This window comes from Sceloporus undulatus, chromosome 5 (genome assembly GCF_019175285.1).
Source record: "Sceloporus undulatus isolate JIND9_A2432 ecotype Alabama chromosome 5, SceUnd_v1.1, whole genome shotgun sequence".
NCBI lineage: Eukaryota > Metazoa > Chordata > Lepidosauria > Squamata > Phrynosomatidae > Sceloporus > Sceloporus undulatus.
The window spans coordinates 21,344,564-21,366,050 of record NC_056526.1 but is presented as its reverse complement, the minus strand read 5'-3'; the positions used below and the strand labels follow the sequence as shown (position 1 = coordinate 21,366,050).

The 21,487-nt window shown below is 41.7% G+C and overlaps 1 protein-coding gene across 7 annotated transcripts in view; it reads left to right on the top strand.

Annotated features, from left to right (window-relative positions):
- TMTC1 (transmembrane O-mannosyltransferase targeting cadherins 1) overlaps window positions 1–21,487 on the top strand; it is a 187,755-nt gene that overhangs the window by 63,123 nt on the left and 103,145 nt on the right. For all 7 annotated transcript variants that reach the window (XM_042467638.1, XM_042467636.1, XM_042467635.1 and 4 more), the window contains 3 exons: window positions 2,277–2,358; window positions 2,792–2,895; window positions 16,729–16,918. In XM_042467638.1, coding sequence (XP_042323572.1) covers window positions 2,277–2,358; window positions 2,792–2,895; window positions 16,729–16,918 — 376 coding nt within the window. The remainder of the gene's footprint in view (window positions 1–2,276; window positions 2,359–2,791; window positions 2,896–16,728; window positions 16,919–21,487) is intronic.

Below are 21,487 nucleotides of genomic sequence, written 5' to 3'. Positions count from 1 at the left end.
CCTTGTGGCTTCAGCGCTGGTCTGCCTCTCTCCCGGGGGAGGGAGCTGGGCTAGTGATGAAACCATGAGGGCTGCCCCTGGCAGTGCCTCCTACTGGGTGTCACAAAGCCTGGTGACACCACTTTTTCCTGTGAAAAAGCCTAAATTCCTCCAAATCCAGTATGGGTGGATTGCAGTCTATTCATATAGAATTTGTAGTATTTACATTGTGTAGACAAGCCCTAAAGTGCCAGTCTGGCATAATGGTTTGAGTGTGGGACTGTGACTCAGGAGACAGCTCAGACATGAAACCCACTGGGTGACCTTGGGCAAATTACACTCTCTCAGCCTTGGGAAGGCAATGGCAAACCTCTTCTGGACCAATCTTGCCAAGAAAACTCCATAGTAGGATTAGGGTTGTCATAGGTCGGAAAAGACTTAAAGCTGCACAACAACAACAAAAGACAAGTCCTACGGCAATTAAACTATGAAAAGTTCCTTCATAGGCTTTGGCAGGCCTATTAGATAAGTAGACAAACAGAAGGGAGTAAAGGCCAACTCTTGGGTTAATTAAATTGACTGCTCATTCCCTTCGTGGCTTCCTGTCAAGGCTGAGGTTAGAATTGCTTTTTAAAGTGGGGTGCTGTCACTTTCCTGAAATCAGTGGGGGTTGGAGTAATTTTAAACCTTACAGGACTTTACCTTGACGTTGAACTTGTACGGCAAGATCAAAAACTAATGTAAAGGCTCTGAGGCAATTTAGCTTTCTTCGTGTTATATGGCCCATTTTATTACCTTTCTTGACATGACATTTATTTAATTAGATGATGTACTTTTCTGGAACAGATCCATATTTTCCCCATGTTTTCTTTTGCTGTTTAAATTTTAAACCAGAAATATCATGTGGGCTTTCTCGCTCTTGCCTTGTTGGCATGAGCTTTTGTTACAGCCGCACACTGGTCGTGGTCCTTCTCTGCTGGTCCCTGCAGTGCTGCCAGCACCTACAACTGCACATGGTTTTAAAGAAATACTCAGAGTTTCCAGAATTTTATTTACAGAATTTTATTACTAAGTATATACAGCACTATATACATGATAACCAAACATTCACTACTCAGTAACCCTCTGTCCAAGGCATGATCTTCTCACACAGGTGCCTGCAATTGTCCCTTGCATCAGCCTCTTGCATCATGCCTGCTGAGTCATCCTGGACATGTCCTCCAATTGGTGTGACAATAACACTTCATGTCTGTCACCATGATGCAACCGTACCAGATTTTGCATCATCCAGCTGCCTCAGCCAGCTACCATTTTTATCCTGTGAAATGCTTAATAATAGTGTTGTACATCTATACATACACTGACAACTTTTCCTTACATTTTAAGGTTTTTAAAAGTTGCTTGTTCTCTGCTATAGAACTATTGATTCAATAATTGCTTTTGACATTTCCTTATTTTAAAAAACACACTGAGAAATGTTTTAATCATTTCTTTTCTGTTTGTGGATACGTGTGAGAAGCATATCCTATGTTTTCTTTTACCTCAGAAATTGAACTGTATGTACCAAACATTTTTCATTTTTCAAGCCAATGGATGAAATTTGTATTTATGGATAAATGGAACGAAGGTAGCAAAGGCACACTAGGGTTTGGTTCCTAATTTTTAATTCCACAAACGGAAAGCACTTCAGTTCAATCAAGGAAAGTTTTACTCAAAGGAGGGTCCCATCTGTGTGCCCTGTACTTCTTCCCTTCACAAAATAAAAACTTTGCCCAAAATCTAAACAGAGTTGACCCTTTTGGATCAGTGAGATTTCCATTAGCATCAAGTAATCAATACTCAAGCGGTGACTAGCAATTGGATTTAAGCCTTTGGACCCATCTTATTTGGTGCACAAGCTAAACACTAGTCTATTCTACATATGTGGTGGTCACACTTAAAGATGTAGTTCTTCTGGGATTGTGAATGGGAGGGAGAGATGAGATAGGAAAACCCTTCCGCTAATATGGCTGGGATGACCTCAGTATGCCTCATACCTCCTCCCCAAACTGACTCATGCTGTGGTTAGGGGCTTTGCTTATTTGCTTATTTTTCTTCTGCACCCATGTCTCTTCCCCCCCACACTTTTGTACCTTGTCTGTTAGACAGAAGACTAGTGTTTCAAGCTGTAATTGCCTTCAGTCTGTAGAAAGACAGTGTGTAAATACAATAAATTAACCTTTCCCCCCTACAGTTCCAAAAGATTGTTGACCATTTTTCATTTTTATAAATGTCCTCTCTCATTTTTCCCATTTCAGTTACATGACAACAAGTAACAAACAGAGGTTCTTACATATCACAAGACCTTTTTTAAAGAGGGCTGCCTTGGTACTTGCATATGTAAGTAATATTACAAATTATCTTCTGTTCCTTTAGTTTCTTCAGATGAATTATGTGTCAGTAACAAATTTGCATTCTAAAGAGTAAGCTAATACCATGGTGTTGTATTTTACTGGAATTCAAGGATGAGTGTGAGAATTGTCATGATTGGTCAGAACAACGGGATGGCAAATGTGACTCCCACCCAAGGCCTTGTTGGACTGCAATTCCTATCATCCTTCATCATTAGCTATGCTGGCTAGGGCTGATGGGTTTTTCAGTCTAATGTCATCTTACACATTCATAATCTTGTGCAGTTTATTTGTTGAAAGGAATGATGCCCTGAACAGATTTAGAAAAATCAAGCATCCATAATATCATCTGGTTTGCTGGACATAAGGAATTGTGTGCCTCCTGAAATAGTGACTCAAATATCTGTTCTTCTTATCTCAAGGTGATCCTACTTTTGTATTTTCGTCTCTGGATAATGGGAGGTTCCATGCCCGCATTTTCAGAACAGGACAATCCAGCTTCCTTCTCGCCATATCTCCTTACAAGGTATGATAGCAGGAGACATACAGATTTTGATGGATAATGTTCTTCCCTTTAACATAAACTAACTTAGCCCATAATGTGAGTTGCTTTTACTTGAAAAATATGATTATTAAAATTCCTTGGAAATGTGGTGTCTATGTGTAAGATCCAACAACCTTCACCAATAATCTCCAACAGCAACTTGCTTAAAAGCAGTGAAGTTTATTGAGATATGAATGAAAGTGATCAGACAGACTTTTTAGTGAACTCTGAAAAGCAAATCTCAAGCCTCAAGTTAAAAGCACTCCTGGCTGGCCCCCACCTTTTTTACTCTCCCGCCTTCTACTCCCCACACCTCTTCCTCCTGTTTGCTTCCCAGGCTAGAGAAAGCAGGGTGACCTTGGAGAAGCTCTGCAGATGTCTCTTACTAATTAAACAGTGCATTCCAGACCTATGCACTTATCCCGCCAAAGCATCCCAACCCCCATAGCAAAGCAAGCTGGCAGACTACAATTTTAAGCCATTACAACAATAATATGAACAGTAACTACAGTGGATGGAAATATTGATTAGTTATTGGCTTTGGAGTTCTGACACTATGGAAATAGGCAATCACTGGTCTATTCAATCATTCCAGCTTCAGGGAATGTCCAGACATTGATGATAATTGACATTCTCATCTTAACACTGCCATCCTCATAGATACACTGTGCATACATAATTTTGCCCATTCCCTGAACCTGATTGCTAGATAAGGAGATAGTTATTTACCTGGAGGGGATGGAATTCACTACATTCACCAAGAAAGGTCAGCATTCACACAAATTCTTCAAAGACAAAGTCTTCAAATTACACATACTCAAGATATAAGCAGTGATCATAAGTGTAGACAAATTCAACACAGAGTACTTTATATTTTAAGATGTGCTTGGGACTGCCCTTTCTGCTCTTTCTCCATGGAATAACAAAGTGTGCAGGATTATCTCCCTTGATCTTCCAGGTATGAAGGCAGTTAGGCTACAACATGGTGTTGCACTTAGCCAGAGAATAAATTATGGGTTAATTTCTCCACTCATATAACCCAGGACAAGAAAAAAAGTGTATAAAACAAAGATGAATCTGTCAAAATATGCTCATGAGAACATAGGTATTATTTCTGAACAAAAGGGTTGGACAACTGTGATGGGACCAGGAATCAATTTTCTGCCCTTTGGACATCCTATGGAGCTCATGGATTGCCAGAAAGACTGTCCCAGAATGAAAAAATATATAAAATTAAATAAGTACTAGGATTTTCCAGAAGCACAATTCTAGTTTTGTAAAATATGCATTTTAAAATGTTAGACAGTAAGGGGGTACTGCAATATATTTTAACAGGTGAATTGCCACTCCTGGAGGCTTACAGGAGAGACACCCTCCCTAACTTTGGCCAAATAAAGAACAGAGTAGGGAATTTGTCAAGGAGTCAGTGTGATGTCATGGTTTGAGCATTGTATTGTGACTCTGGAGACCAGGGTTTGAATCACCACAGAAACCCATTGGATAACCTTGGGCAAGTCACAGTCTCTCAGCTTCAGAGGAAGGCAAAGGCAAAACCCCTCTGAAAAATCTTGCCATGAAAACCCATTGATAGGTTCACTGCATTTGAGTTACCATAAGTTGGAATGGCTGAAAGGTTCACAACAGCAACAAAAAGGCAGGTTTGTGGACAATTATTATTATTATTATTATTAGCATTTATTTATAGAGTGCTATAAAGTTTGCACAGTGCTTTACATGATAGAGATCAATATAGAATAAAATAGTAATAAATCCTGCCATATGGCGTACAATATAAAACTGATGTTACATTACAAAATAAAAACATCTCTAAAATAGTACAGCAAAAATAAAGTGGGCATATAGGCATCATAACAGATTACCAAACAGTGATATGGAATGCCTCCCTAAACAAAATGGGCAACAAAAATAGGCATGGGGTCCATATGCGGGGTGCACTTTTCCCACCTCTGTTGTAGAAGAAAAGAACCAGTATTTGTTGTTTTACTTCCTAGCTATTTTACTTGCCCTAAATTGTTAGTTAGGTAGTGGCAGTAGCTCAAGATCCATTACTGGGAGCATGAACTCTTGCGAGCTTCAGAAAGTCATCTGGGGTCCAAGGATAATCATTCTCACATCAAAAGCTTGGGTTAATTCAGCAGCTGATCTTGTCAAATGCTCTCAGGATATTTCAGTTCAAAGGAGATCCATAGTTGTACTGAGTCCTCATTTAAATTAGGCAATTTATCTGAATGGCTAGGGGAAATCCAGCTTAGCTAGCGAATGAGGCAAAATGAGCACCACATTTTCAATTTGCTTTGTGTGAAAGTCATGGCTTGTCTTCTTTGCCTGAAATTTGCTCACACTAATCCAAAGAACAGAATGGGACGCTCTTGTTCTGTAGATAATGAATCACCCTAGGAGCCTTTGATACTCTTTAAGTCTTTGACTTGCCCAGTGTAATGAACAGAGTTTGAAAAAGTTAACTTTTTGGTAACTTACCAAAAAAACTACTTTTAAAACTAAGTCTGGGTCCTAGAATCGGACCCTGTGCAGTATGATCATACTTTCTGGGGCATTCTAGGTATTGTTGTACTGTAAAAATATAACATTTCCAAGCTCTGGCCTAGACATCCAGATTTATTCCTAAGAATAGGAGAAAAAAAATAATAGGTAGAGAGCTTGTGGCATGGAAGCCACCTGAAGAGAGAGATGTCTGGCAGGTAGACAAACAGCTCTTTGTATCTCTGCAATCGATTAAATGGGGAGTCTTGGGAGAAGAAAATACCAAATGTTCTCAGGGGTCATGTAAGAGGGTTGAATGGAAAAGAACAGCATGGGGCAGGTTTTGTAACTGATTAACTTTTTTTTCATTTAAGGACCCATGTGTGCTTCTTCAGATCATCAGCAGAATTTTAACTCTTCCTAAATGCTGTAGAAGGATGTTATTAATGCCCTTCATTAAGAGTAACAGTTTTTCACTTCGGTATTTACAGCTGAAGCTCTTACAGCTTGCGGCTTTTCCCATCTTGCGCACGGCTCTAAATCAAGTCTGCCTGACAAGGCACTTCATAATAATGTTATAAAACATATGTGGCTGCAATTATAACCAGGTGCTGTTATTTATGGGCTCTATATCTCTGGTGTATTGGTTTGTTTACTCTGAGCCACTCCTATCAAGAAGTCCATCCATGCGGCAAAACCTTCTCAGTCTCTGTATTGCTTAGGATACTCATCTTTCTGTCACCTGAGTCATTTCCAAAGATAACTGTTAACAGCTTCTTTTGAGAGTGCATATGTGTACATGTGTATCTCAACTGGTACATATCATGTCAAGTTGGGTTCATGAGGGAAGGTGACAAGTGAGCAGAAGGAGGCCTTGTGCTAGCATAGTCCTCACACAAACTAGGAATGAATGAATCAGTTTAAAGCCCATCTGTATGATTCAGCTATGCATTAATTCACAAATCTATTCTGTGCTATATCTGCAAGAATGTGCATTTGTTTAAAAAAAATCTGCTTGTCAGTTTCTATGTAAACACATTTTTCATGCATATATTTAAATGTATTTTCTCACAAAATTCACATTCTAGGTCTATTTTTGTCTAAATATTATTATTATTATTATTAACCTTTATTTATAAAGCGCTGTAAGTTTACACAGCGCTGTACATAAATTTTTTTTTTTAGTCAGATGGTTCCCTGCCCTCAGGCTTACAATCTAAAAGACACGACACAAAAGGAGAAGGGAGTGGTGGTGGGGAATAGGATCAGGTCCAGCAGATCTTCTCCACCTCCGAGGCCTGGACCAAGGCAGATGGACTGGAGGAAGGGCTTGGCTTCTTGATGGATGGTTAGAAGGAGGCTTCCTGGGTCAGAGAGGGTCTCACCTCTGGGAATGCTTCTCTAAACAATATAGTCTTTAATTCAGTTTTGAAACTGGGCAGAGAAGTGATGAGGTGTGTATGTGGGGGAAGAAGGTTCCAGGAGTAAGGGGCAGCAAGCGAGAAGGGACGAATTCGGGAGGGGGCAGTTGTAGTCCTACATTGTGACAGGAGACCCTGACTACCAGAGCGGAGGGTGCGAGTAGGAATGTAAGGAGAAAGAAGGTCAGATAAGTAAGGGCTTTGAAAGTCAGTAACAAAAGCTTGTACCGAATGTGAAAGGGGAAGGGGAGCCAATGAAGGGAGGATAAAAGAGGAGAAACATGGTCAAAGCGGCGAGCGGATGTGACAATACGGGCAGCTGAATACTGGACAGATATTAAAGGATGGAGGTGTGAAAGAGGAAGCCCTGTTAGAAGGAGGTTACAATAATCTAGTCGCGAAACCACTAGGGCATGGACTAGAGTCTTGGCAGTAGAGATTGAGAGGAATGGACGGATTTTGGCAATGTTGTGGAGAAAGAATCTACAGGTCTTGGCGGTGGCCTGGATCTGGGGAATAAATGACAGAGAAGAGTCAAAAATGAAGCCAAGACTCCGGGCTTGATGAACCGGTTGAATAGAAGTGTCGTCGACAGAAACAGAAAAGGAATAATGAAGGGTGGGTTTAGGTGGAAAGACGAGAAGCTCAGTCTTAGACATGTTGAGCTTCAAGCGCCGAAGCCACATCCACTGAGAGATGGCAGTCAGACAAGAAAAAACTTGCTGTTCAAGCCCCGTCGAAAGGTCAGGGGTGGAGAGATACAGCTGAGTGTCGTCGGCATACAAATGATAGGAGAAACCAAAAGAACTGATGAGTTTACCTAGAGACAGTGTGTATAGAGAGAACAGAAGGGGACCCAAGACAGAGCCCTGGGGAACTCCAACAGATAGCGGAACAGAGGATGAAGTCTGACCACCCGTGACCACTGCAAAAGATCTATCTGACAAGTAAGATTTAAACCAGTCAAGAGCAGAGTCGGCGAACCCAAGGTCAGAAAGTAAATCAACCAGGAGACAGTGATCAACAGTGTCAAAGGCTGCAGACAAATCGAGAAGAATGAGAATAGAGTAGAGGCCGTTTGCCTTGACCCGCAAGAGATCATTTGAGATCTTGGTGAGGGCTGTCTCTGTAGAGTGCCGTGGGCGGAAGCCAGACTGGAAAGGGTCCAGGATGGAGTTGGCTTCAAGAAACTTAATACAGCGAGAATAAATGACCCGTTCTAGGACCTTAGAAAGAAAAGGAAGAAGAGAAATTGGACGATAGCTAGACAAAGAAGAGGGGTCGAGAGAGGGTTTCTTCAGAATTGGGGAAACGAGAGCATGTTTGAAGTCAGAAGGGAAGGAACCCAAAGAGAGAGAGAGATTAAAGATATAGAGGAGCGAGGGCAGAAGAGAAGGGGCTATAGAGATTAGGAGACGGGAGGGAATAGGATCAAGAGAACAGGTAGTAGGTTTGGAAGAATTTAGCAGCTTAGAGAGTTCATCCAGAGAAACAGGGGGAAACACAGAGAGTTTATTAGTAGAAGGTACCAGGAGGTTAGTGGTAGGGGGCAAGTCGGGAGGAACTATTTCAGATCGAATAGTAGTGACTTTTGTGATGAAGTAGTTGGCGAAGTCAGTGGGGGGAAAAAGATGAGAAGACAGGGGGAGAGGAAGGTTTGAGTAGTGTATTGAAGCAGGAGAACAAACGCTGCGGACGCCTCTCATTAGCGCAGATCAGTGATTTAAAATAGTTCTGTTTTGCCATAGACAGAGCGCGTGAAAAAGATAAAAGGATGAATTTATAATGAATGAAATCGGCCGGTTCCCTAGACTTTTTCCAAAGACGTTCAGCCGCTCGAGAGCAGGACCGGAGGTACCTGATAGTGGGAGTGAGCCAGGGCTGAGGCCTAGTCATGGGGGAAGACACACGTACAGATACAGGAGCAAAGCTGTCAAGAGTTGAAGAAAGAGTGGAATTAAATAAAGACATTGCTGAATCAGCAGAGTCCCCAAGATCAAGAGAAGAGAGAGATGAATTCAAAGTCTGACTGAGATGGTCAGAATTAACAGACTGAAGGTCGCGGAAATGGCGCTGGACAGTACGACGAGGAGGTGGGATATAAGTAAGAGTAAAAGAAATTAAATGATGGTCAGACAATGGAAAATCAGATGCCAGGTAGTCGGAAATGACACACTTATAAATATATATTATTTTTAGACCCATTTTATCTTAAAATATGTAATTCTAAAAAAAATTGTGTTAATTTTCTTCATCCAAGAAGCACAGTGGAAAAATTTAGAGAAATGCAAAATTATTTATTTATTTATTTATTTACTTATTTATGTTATTTTATTTATAACCCGCCCTTCAGCCCTAAAGGCTATCAGAGTGGCTTTACAATTAATAGTTATGTTCTGACCTTTAGATTAGGCCAGGATGGTCAGATTAGACTATTTCATGAGAACACAGTGGTCATCTCTGAAGTGTCTCTTGGACAGATCAGTGAATGAACATAGGTAATACCAAAAGAAGTTAAGTATTATCTTTGTATTAAGAAGCTACCTAGCTGGTCTAACTCTGCAGTTCCCTTCTTTCAGAAGAGGTGGCTAGTGATGTAGAGACTGAATCTTCACATAAAAGTTCTCAAGTTCAAGACCTGAAACAGGCCAGAGCCCAAGACAAGATTGCAATATTTTTAAGGTGGCTTGCACTCTCATGAAATGAGAGAGAGAGAGAGAGAGAGGCTGGCAAAAGGAAGTTAGGGGAAGTAGAAAAGATAGTAAGGGAAGGACAAATGCTTATATCTAGTTAAGGAAGAAATACATGGAACCTTGGTATCTGTGGACTTGCCATCTGTGGATTTCAGCACTGGATGTTATCAGATAAGGGAGATTGGAAGTATAATCCAATGGCAATCCAAATGCAATCATGGGGTTTAACGTTATTGCGTGATAGACTACCACACACAATTTCAGGCAATGGGAAGTCAGTCCAAATGCAATCATGGGGTTTAACAATATCGCATGAGAGGTGATCACACACAATTTCGGGCAGTGGCAAGCTATTTTGGGGCAATGGGAAGTCAGTTCGAACGCAGTTTGAATTCATGTAAATTTGCTGAACTAGCAAATTCATGTGAATGCGTTCTGGCTCCACTTTCTTCTTATTCAAAATTAAGAAAAATTCCTCCCATGTGATAAACTCCACTGAATTAGAGACCTTCATACCTTCCAACATTTCACAGATGAAAACTAGGACACACGTGGCCAAGCAACATCAGAATATGATCAAAATGGGGAATGCTATTAATGAGGAAGAACAGACAAGCTAGGAGAGGCTGCAGCAGTTTGCTTTTTGCCTGAACTTTCTGGGAAGGGCAAAACTTTGCCCTTTCCTTTCCTCCCACTGCTGAGTTAACTGAGTGCAAACCATTTTGCATTTTGAATTCAGTTTGCAGAAACTTAAGTAAGCTGAGGGCAAAGACGGAAAGTGGAAGGATCTGAGAGAAATGAAGAGAGTTAAATCCATCTGAAGAAGTGAGATGACAGGGTCACTCAGGACTTCAGCTGCCAAGCTGGGACAGTTGGGCTGGAACTTGATATATCAACATTTTTGTATGCTTTATGATTTAGTGGGTTTGCTGTAGTTAGAACTAACAATTGGATATATACCACTGGAAATTACTTTGCAGAATATAAGCATAGGATTGGGTTGTAATATTTTTCACCCAACTATATGGTGCGATAAACAGAGTGGTTACATTCAGTCAAAACAATAAGACATGAATTTTAGCTTACTAAACTACAATGTGATTGAGGAGCATGCTAGTCCATACAGCCAGTTCTCTCCAGCTTCATGATAATAAGTAAACAAATCAAACGGAGATAGTTTATTGTTGTGTCCAAATGCAAGATTATGATTTATTGTGCCGAGTGAGCCAGAATTTGTAAGGTAACAACAAATCCAGATTTAAAGCCGTTTTACGGTCCTGGTGTGTTTGGGCCCAATAAACCATTCCTGGCTGTAGCCATGACACAATAAACCCTACTTGTTCTTTTTATTTTATCTGCTTGCATGAAAAGGGAGTGAATGAACTGAATGAAGCACCATTTCAGCATTTCATGCTCATGGATATTCTCATCTGTCATGTGAAATGTAGATTTCTTGGCATCAGGATTAAAAAATAAAACATTTACATCACATATGAGACATGTGTAAAGATTTTTTTTAAATAAAATATTCTGCAAAATAATGTTCTTTTAAAAAATGCAAAAACCTTTTCATTGATTGTACTTATTTGTGCTTTTTGGTCTCATTAATTCAAATGGAATAATCCAAACTAGATGCTCATTGGAGGAACTACAACACATGTTAACAATTATTGGATTTATTAAATGGTTAGAAAACATTCTCCAGAGTTGCATAAACTATGGATTAAAGCAAGCAAATAACTCAGAGTGCAGTTAGAAAGTAAATCCCCAGCGTTTATGCTCAAGCTGCCACTTTCCTCAGAGCTGGTTTTTTAATGTTCTTGAGAAAAATCTGGTTGCACAAGCAGTATTTATAATTACTTCTAATGCACTAAACTAAATGCATGCAAGCATTCATTATGCAGCAGCAACAATTGCTGCCTCAGCTTTTAAAAATGATCAAACAAAGCTTAGTTCTTTCTTTTATTACAAAAAAAAAACCCATTGGCAATGGATATTAACATTTATTTGGCAATTTCATATTTGTATTTGTGTTACAGTTGCAAAGTTGGGCTACATTCCTATATTTTAGGGCCATTCATTAAAAGAGGAAGAAGTCTGTCTGTTTTCTCTGTCTAATTAACAAACTTATTAAAACTAATAATACTTTGCTATTCATGTTGATGGACTGCAGCCTTACTTTTGGAGTCCATAACAGTTTACATTGAAATAAGTAAGTCTTAAGGTTACCATAAGATCCTATCATTCTTTTTATACTAAATCAGACTAAGATACCATTCTCTCTGAAAACTGTGGCCCTCCAGATGTTGTTTCCATCTCCATCACTCCTCACCAGCATGGGAACTGCAGTCCAGCAGTATTTGGAAGCAGTGTTGCCAGGTTTTCAAAATAGCAATAAGGAAGACTTAAAATTCATAACATGAAGGGCTGACAATCAGGAGGTAGCTGTTAACAAGTTTGTATTCTATATGAGTATGGAGCCAGTGTGGTGTAGTGGTTTGAGCATTGGACTATGACTCTGGGGACCAGGATTTGAATCCTGGCTCGGCCATGTAAACACACTGGATAACTTTGGGCAAGTCACAGTCTTAGCTTCAGAGAACAGCAATAACAACCCCCCTTTGAAGAAACTTGAAGAAAACCCCTTAGGGTCACCATAAGCTGGAAATGACTTTGAAGGCACACAACTACAGTAACAACAGCAACAACATTCTATATGTCAGCAACTCATCTGAGCCATATAGCCAATGCTGGCATACAGCAGAGTATGACTGGCAAATTCAGAAACGTGGTTCTCAGCTCCCAGTTGAGATGACAGCAGCTGGATGTCTTCCAGGAACTGAAGAATGCAGAGGCTTCGGGAACTCTCCAGCAAATGCTGACTCTGGCTCCTGCTGATAAACAACCAGACAAGCCGACTCTCCCAAAGTGCTATCTTTATTTACAGTGCTACAAATCACCAACGCTATATTACAGATCACACACGAATACCAACTCTCCCACTGCAACCCACAAGCAATTACTGGAAGCCCTTGAGTTTATATAGGCGGGTTATAGACCGCCCATCTGGACCCGCCCCTTTCCCCGGAGTATCGGGGCTTCAGTGGCTACACCGGCAGCCGCTGAGGCCCTGATCCGCCGCTTTCCGGGCTGCAGGGAAGCAGCAAAACGCCACTTTCCCGCAGCCAGAAAAGGGGTGTCCCTGGGGCTTCAAGCCCCAAGGACACCCCGTGGCGGCGAGGAGAAGAGAAAGGGGCCGCTTGGCCCCTTTCTCTTTTAGTCCGCTGGGCACAGCCGTCTGAAGGCTGTGCCCAGCGGACTAAACCAGGAAGGAGCTCTGAAACGGAGCTCCTTCCTGCTCCGTGTTCAGGGCGCACTAAGCGCCCTGGCGCGGTGCAAGGACGTCACGTCCGCACAGCCCCATCTAGAGGCGGCGCGGCCGTGACGTCCTCACGGCGGCGGCCATATGGAAGGGCCGCCGCCGTTTAGTGCGTGATGGGCACGCACTAGGGTTAGGGCGGTGCAGAAGCACCGCCCTTTTGTAATCCTAGTGCGTGCTCGTCACGCACTAAAGTGCCGGTGTGTAACTGGCCTTAGCCTTCAGACCATGCGGTCTCCCAAACTCAGTTACTTCCTGTGCCACAGTGTAAAGTGTCCCACTGTGCAATATAGCTAGATGTTTCATCATCCAGGCATAAGTGCACACAGGCATCAGAGTGTCCTTGAGGCTATGAGCATCAGCTGTGCTTGATCAGCCTTGTCCTTCCAGTGCTGGATGTTCATGGTCAGACACACACACATCCAAGCATTTCCCAGTGTGCTGACTTTAACCCCTGACACTATATGAATACCAAATGAAAGTATTGATTTCAGTTAACCTAGCCCTACATTTCGCTGTAAAATTAATATGTTGTCCTCATTTATAAATGGCATGATGCACATATTTCTGTCTTTATGAAGGGCCCACACTCCAAAATATGGGACTTTTTTTTAGCATCATGTTCAATCTATAGATATGAAAAAGTTTTCCAACCCTCAAATAGGGGACATCCTTTATAATGAGAAACACCTGCCAGTCCTATAAGGTACAAGCTTTCCAAAAAAGAAAGAAAAGAAAAAGAAAAGAGAGAGAAAAGGCTCAATAATAATCGTATAAAAACAGAAGAAGATATCATTAGCAAAATAGAGAAAAATATTTTGTCTCCACTATTTCTTCACAGCATCAACCAGACATCATAAAACCATTTCTGTAAAAAAAAAAATAATGTAAAAAGGAAACCAAGGTTTGGAATTGTAATGATCCGATACTGTAGAGAGTCTTACATAAAACTCTTACTTACACATAGTTTTTAGAAATGTGTGTGAGGCATTAAATGTGTGAACCCATGTCCTATATGTTTTATTATTATGGAAAAATATTCCATAATCCATTTTTCCTAATTTTTCCAACAGGAAAAAAGGGGAAAAAATTCTCCCTGACTTTTTATGCTTTTTTTAAAAGGGGGGGGGGGTCACATCTCCAGGATTAACCCTTGGCATCACCAGTTAGCTGAATGGAAAACCTCTGCTTAGTCAGCTGATGGAAAACCTGAAAGACCAATGCCAATCAGAGTAGACCTCTCTGAGCTAAACACACAAATAGCCTTTCCCTGCTTTCCAGAATTGGACTACAGTATAAGCCTTATGCTGGCTAAGTGATTATGCCTGGCTTTGAAAAAGTCAGTACCCTGCTCTGTCCAGCAAGGTTTGGAGAAGCTAAATTGCAAGGTGCTTTGGATGCATAAAGGTAAAAGTGTACTGATCTGTACAGCACTTTAACAACTTACAAGTTCCTCTAGAAATTATATTCAACCAAAAAAAAAAAAAAAAAAAGGGGGGGGGGGAATCCAATAAGGCCAAGTAAGCGGCTTGAGAATGTTCTGCTCTGTTATGGCAATTCTTCTGCTATTTCCAAACATTCTGCCAACAGCTACACATTGTTTTTCCAAACCTGCTACAAACATTCATCACATGCTAGAGATAGTTGGTTAGTTCATGTCTCAGCTCATCACAATAGAAAATCTCTTGGCCATTTTGCTTGTTGTCAAATGCTGAAAGCTTTCATTAGATTTGCATGGTTTAGAAAGCTTTCGCCAAACATCACAGTAGGACCAATGAGAGCACTTATTGATTTGCTGCTAGCCTCTCTGAAAATGTACACATTCCATCTGTGACAGCTTTCTTAAAATGCTAACAATTTAGATTGCCTTCTCACCTCGATTTCACTTCGAATTGGTCTGGTGTGGTAGATCACTCCGATGTTTCCCCCCTTGGCCCCTTGCGTCCTGCTCCTCCATCCCCCTCCTCCTCTTTCATGCCATCTTCTCTCTGCCACCCATCCCATCATCCCCTGCCTTCTCCTGCATCCGAACCCTGGCCCCAGTAACCCCCTGTGACCTATCCCATCATCCCTTGCCTTCTGCATCCGAACCCTGGCCCCAGTGACCCCCTGTGACCTATCCCATCATCCCCTGCCTTCTCCTGCATCTGAACTCTGGCCCCAGTGACCCCCTGCGACTTATCCCATCATCCCCTGCCTTCTCCTGCATCTGAACTCTGGCCCCAGTGACCCCCTGCGACCTCTCCCATCATCCCCTGCCTTCTGCATCTGAACCCTGGCTCCAGTGACCCCCTGCGACCTATCCCAGCATCCCCTGACTTTTCCTGCATCTAAGCCCTGGCCCCAGTGACCCCCTGCGACCTATCCCATCATCCCCTGACTGCTCTTTCAGTCCGATGAAGGATGACAGCTAAGGAGGGGGCATGGAAGGAGCCCCACTGAGCATGCGTAAGGGTCCCAATCCGAATTGCTGAATCTGCATGGTATGCACCGGTGTGTTAACACAATTTGCACTCACTCCGCTTTGCATGAATCTGCATCATGTGACTTCCCTTAGATTCGATTCCCCCTCGATTCAGAAGGGCAATGGAAGGGCAACCAGGTGTGATAAAACATTCACATTACGATGTGAATTCGCATAGCTGAACCAGGAGTCACCCCGGATCTGAGCTCCAAAAAGCCCCGTATGATATACTCCGGTGTGTGTGACGTAACACATTCTATTTCCTTTGCCTATATATTTTATGTCCAGGGCCCTACCACACTATGCAGCTGTAGCATTGTTTTTCTCCTTTAATTGCTACGGCTACATCTTATGTGTTTGTAATATGGTGAGGTGTCAAAGCTCCCTGGCTGAGAGATTTCTAAGTGTGTGTGTGTGTATGCCTTCAAGTTGTCTGTTGACCACATGAATTTCATAAGGTTTTCTTAGGCAAGGAATATGCACAGCTGGTCTTGGCAATCCTTCCTTGGAAATATAGACTACAACACATTGCATTAATTGGTGGTATCCCATCAAGTACTAACTTGAGCTGACCCTGCTTAGCTTCCTAGATCAGACAGAATCTGGTTCCCTTAGGGTATTTAGGTATTGAGGCCATAGAATTACCCTTCTCTAAACTGCAAATCCTAGGATTTCATAGGATGGAATATGGCAGCACCAGTGGAATCATAGGGTGCACCTACACTGTAGAAATAATGTAGTTAGACACCAGTTTAAGTGTTGTATCTCCATCCTATGGGATCCTGAAATTTGTAGTTTTACAAGGTCTGTAGCCTTCTCTGCCAAAGAGTGCTGGTGCCTTACAAAACTACAAATTGAGCCATGACAGTTAAAGTGGTGCCAAACTGCATTATTTCTACAATGTAGATGCATATTTAGTGCATCTAGTACACAAGTAAACCATTCTTTTGCCCCATAAATCAGACTTGGCCACAGGTGTTTCAGTGTCTATTCCTGTGACAGAATTCACAGAGTAACTGAATATAGACTTCCTTGGGACCTAGGATGGGACTTGTGCAGTGTTTGGTCCACATTGCTGTTTTTACTGCCTCAGAGCCTCCTCAGAGTTTCCTGAACCCCCTAATAGTTAACACACACACACACACACATACACACACACACACAGAGAGAGAGAGAGAGAGAGAGAAAATTTAGCTCTGAAATCACTTACCCCCCTACAAAACTTGAAGTTGTTTTCCAGTCACTTCTAGGTTTGCTAGAAACCTATGGGAAAGCTATTCTGGGGATCCATTGTTTTGTCTAGTCCTGCCTGTGAGGAAAATACTAACTGTTGAACTTCATGTTTCCCTTTTGTAGGTTTCTAACTTATTCCTACCTCCTGGCCTTCAACGCCTGGCTGTTGCTGGCTCCTATCACTCTGTGCTATGACTGGCAGGTTGGGAGCATCCCTTTGGTGGAATCAGTCTGGGATGTTAGGAATTTTGCCACCATTCTCTTGGTGGTGGTGATGCTGCTGCTTGGTCTACATTGTATAGTGGCATTCAAGGTAAGCAAATTTTAAAATCTGCACTAAACCTTTTGTGTCTGCAGGTACAAATGTACCTACATACACTGTGTATTGATCATGGTCTAGGTTTAGTTGGGAAGAAATCTCAGCCCAGCACATTTAATGTTTATTTGAATGCAGCATTGCCCTGGTGCTATTATGTGGATGGACGAGAACTGAAAGGGCCATGCAGTCTTCTTCTCCACTCTCCTGGTTCACACCTGGTCATTTGAGGCTGACCCTACCATGAGGCAGAGTGAAGATACAACCTCAGCTGGTGGATGCTAGAGGCCTCAGAGCATTGGCAGTTGGAAGACAAACCTGTGTGTGCCATGTAGCCTGCCCTGAACACCATAATCTGCTTGCCTGAGATACCACAATAGATGGTGTCCTATCACTATTGTTGAAGTAAGATTCAATTGCAAGTAGAGTTGCCATAATTCTCTACCACAAACTGGGACAAAATGTAGGACAAAATTTAGACCAAAATGCAGGACAATTGTAGGATAAAATTTAGCCCAAAATGTAGGACATTCAAGAAAAAATGGAGGACCTTAAATGTCCTACATTTTGGGCTAAATTTTATCCTACAATTGTCCTGCATTTTGGTCTAAATTTTCTCCTACATTTTGTCCCAGTTTGTGGTAGAGAATTATGGCAACCCTAATTGCAAATAGCGCTGGATTATCTGTGTGGAAATGCAGGAGGACAGCACCATCTTATTCTTTGCATTTGATTTTCTTTCCCAGACAATGCCAAACTCCCCAAACCACATGTAAGTGCAGCCATTTGATTTGGAGCAGGAGACTTGAGACAATGTATATCCTACTATTTCCCTTCTATTCCTCTTTCCTGCTGCCCCATAAACCCAAAGCCTTCTATCTCTACCATTCTTTCAATCCCAAGAGAGAGAGAGAGAGGGGATATACAGTACACAAAGAGGAATCTGGCATTTTGGCCAATCCATACAATCCAATTAGTAGCTGAATCTCACCCAACCTTCCAGAACTGCCCCTACCTCAAAGCCTTTTAAGGCTGTCACTTAGCTGAGAATGGCAACCAGAAGTAACATTAACAATATTTCCAGTGCACCCTGAGATGCCAGTGCAGCTTGCAAAAAGTGATTGTGGGAATGAAAATTGGTCCTTAGGCCTCATGAAGGTGCCTACCCATGGTCTATGCTCTGATAAACTGAAATGCAGTGTACGTGGGGTTGCCTTCAAGGAAGGCTTGGAAAAATGTACCTTTTGCAGAATGGTTTGTCATTCCTGAGGTGGGTAGTTTTATAGATGTTGTTTACATTGGCTTTTTCCCTTTTTTCAATTTAAAAAGTCATGAAAAAGGCCTCTAAGAAATTGAATGTGATTCCACGTGGCATATATATACAACTTCTCTCATGCCTGCATTCTAGGTTTTGTAAGGTACTTTGTACATATAGAGAGATTTTATTTTTTGGCAAGCAATTGCACTTCTCTGTCCTTCACATGAGGCATCCACTCCACTCTTTATCCCCTTAACATACCTTACAGTATGGACTGGCCAAAATGTCAGGTTTCTCTTTCTATCTATCCTCTGTCTCTCTCCCTCTCCTGGGATTGATAGGAAGACAAAGATACAGGGCTTTATGTTTATGGAACAGTAAGGAAGATGGGGGAAGCCCTTGTACTTGTGGCTCCAACTTTCTTCCTCTTACTCATTCTTTACCTTTTGATTCCTAATCAGATTTCCTCTCCTTTCCTTGATTGCTTTGAGCTTTTCCATGAATTTGCTTGGATATGATGATTAAAGCCAGGTCTGCCTCAGAAAGGAATAACTCATCAACTGTTCTCCATAGTTTCTCTCTACTTCTCTACCTCTCTCTGTCTTTCCTTTTTTAAAAAGAGTTAACAAACAAACAAACCAAAAATCTGAAGTAGTTCATGGTATGGATACAGAGCTACCCAGTTCCCATTTTGCAAACAGGCCCAGGGCTTGAAGCTGGTACTGCATCTCAGAGAAAGATGACCTTTGTGTGAATTTAGTGTGAACAGATGCTTTATAATGCTCAAGAAAGAGCAGAGCAGGTAAAGTAATACAACTGGCAGTTACAAATACTGCAAGCCTGTGCTTTGAGAATAAAAGAGTTGCTTGTTCTTAGAGCTGCTTTTTGCTCTGAAAGTAAAGCACTCAGTCAGCCATTGCCATCTTGGAAATGTTTTTGAAAAATGTATTTTATTTCTTGCTTTGAATGCCAACTAAGCCTAATGCTGGTTGCAGTGCTTTGAACCATTACTTAGGAAGAAAACCAAAGAGAAGCCCCAAACAAAGAGATCTAAACATTACTTCATCTCTCTTAATTAGTGTCTCTCATTTTGCAGGCCTTGTACAGATGTACTTCCCACCCCCAGACAAAAATGCAAATCTGTTAACATTACTATTCATCTGAGACATGGTGATTAAGAGAGGCAATAGTTTTGGGGAGTGTGGAGCTTTTGTTTGCTTTTTGTTCAGTTTTTTCAAAAATAGTGCAGCCATCCTTGTCCATGTTAGGCATAATTGGAGCAAGAAATTTCATTAAATTTCCAGGCTACTAATTTTCACCTGGGAAAAGTCACTGTTAGAGTCATGGAGAAATTCCGTTTGAAAAATAAGGCATCTCAACTACTCAGTGTGGCTTTTCATATTACAGTTATATGGATATAGTACAAAAATGGGCAACGGCAACCCCTTGAATTGCAACACACATCAGCTCTATCCAGCATTGTCAGTGGTGAAGATATTATGGGGTTACAATTCAAAAATCTTTGGAGAGCCAGAGTTGCCAATTTTTTATCTAGTGACTACACACTGTGTGTGAAATACAGTGCACTCTTCTTATCCACGGGCTTGCAATCTGCAGAGTTGAGCTTCCGTGGATGGCAAGCTCCATTGTTTTAAATGACCGTGCATACACGTGGCCACAGGAAAGAGCAGGTCCTGTGTTTTTTACTATCCATGGGGTGTGTGTGCCAGAACGGATCCCTCTCCCAAATGACAAGGGACCACTGTAATTCCAATCCAGCTGTAGTCATAGACAATTAATTGCATCTAACAGGTGTGACCGAGATGGACATTTCTGTCCCCACATTCACCTAAAGATGTAACCAGTCTATCAGTATTACACACAAATATTTACAGTAGTTTCCTAAAGCTATTTCAGCCACATTAAATCTTCTATTAGTGGCACATATTAGGCCTTTTCACACATTTCTCCCTTACCAGATTTGAATAAAGACACACTTGTGACACAAGTTATAATGTGTGATGCATATAATGTATAATGTTGGGGGGGAACAGAGTATGGCTGCAATCCTGCATGGCTCAGAATAGAGAAGCAGTTCTACATGCAGACCTATACTGGGCTGAGCCACACGCCCCCCCTGACTTACAATACAGTTTCTGAACCCCCCCTCCAACATGGCTGTTCCATGTCTCATGAGGAGTGGGCAGGTTCAGAGAAGCGTCTGGCTATGCCTCCATAGTGAGACGTAAAATAATGCAGGTATCTGTTGGGGTCTTCTGCAAGTCTCAGCGTTGCTGTAATAATTTTGCATCAAGCTGCAGAGACATATCCACATGATTCTCCAATCCTACCTGCTATCCATGAGGCATGAAATAGCTGTGCAGCAGGATTGGGGGTGTGTGGCTTCAGAGGCTGTAGAGTAATCACAAAAAAGAACATGCACAGGTGTAAGGGAAACTTAGGTGTGTACATGCCACTAACAGAATGCCAGCCTACATATAGTGTGTATGTCCAAAAAATGCAGGCATCTGGGTTTCAGCTTTTGTACCAACTAGAGTAGATCTACTATCAATGGGAACTTAGTGAACCAACACTTCTGTAGCTCTCATTGGTTCAGTGAGTCTATTAATTAGGAAGAACTTCCTGATGGTGAGAGCTGTTTGACAGTGGAATAAGCTGACTCAGAGTGTGGTGGAGTCTCCTTCTTTGGAGTTTTTTAAACAGAGGCTGGATGGCTATCTGTTGGGAGTGCTTTGATTTGGTCTTCCCGCATGGAATGGGGTTGGGCTGGATGGCCCTTGTGGTCTTTTCCAACTCTATGATTCTTTTATTCTATGAATTCTTAATAGGACAAATAATTGGGTTTAAGCCTGCAGATCCACTTTCCAAGGCAACTGGCACAAGGGAGATAGCACTTGCCTTAGCCAGTATGCCTACCAGTATGAAGATCTCTTGTAAATTTTTGCAAACAGCCCAGAATATGGGGGAGGTGCTTCATACCAGTGAGCCCAAGCATAGGAAAATAGCATGCTGGTTAAGGAATTCTGGGAGTTCTAACCCAAAAAAGAAATGTTTCCAGGCTCACTGTGTCATTGTTTTACCATTTGCGTAACTATTGTGTGGATTATCATGCTTATCATGCTTTCAATTTATCAGTGCAGAAGTGTGGATTTTTTTTAGTCACAATGTACTTGGGGTAGGTCAGATGGCCCCCAAATTTTAAAATTTTGTAACAATTGTAATTTATGATGTATCCAGCTATTTTGTATCCCTGACTGGTGCCAGTGAGAGCTTTCCTGCTGATTTAA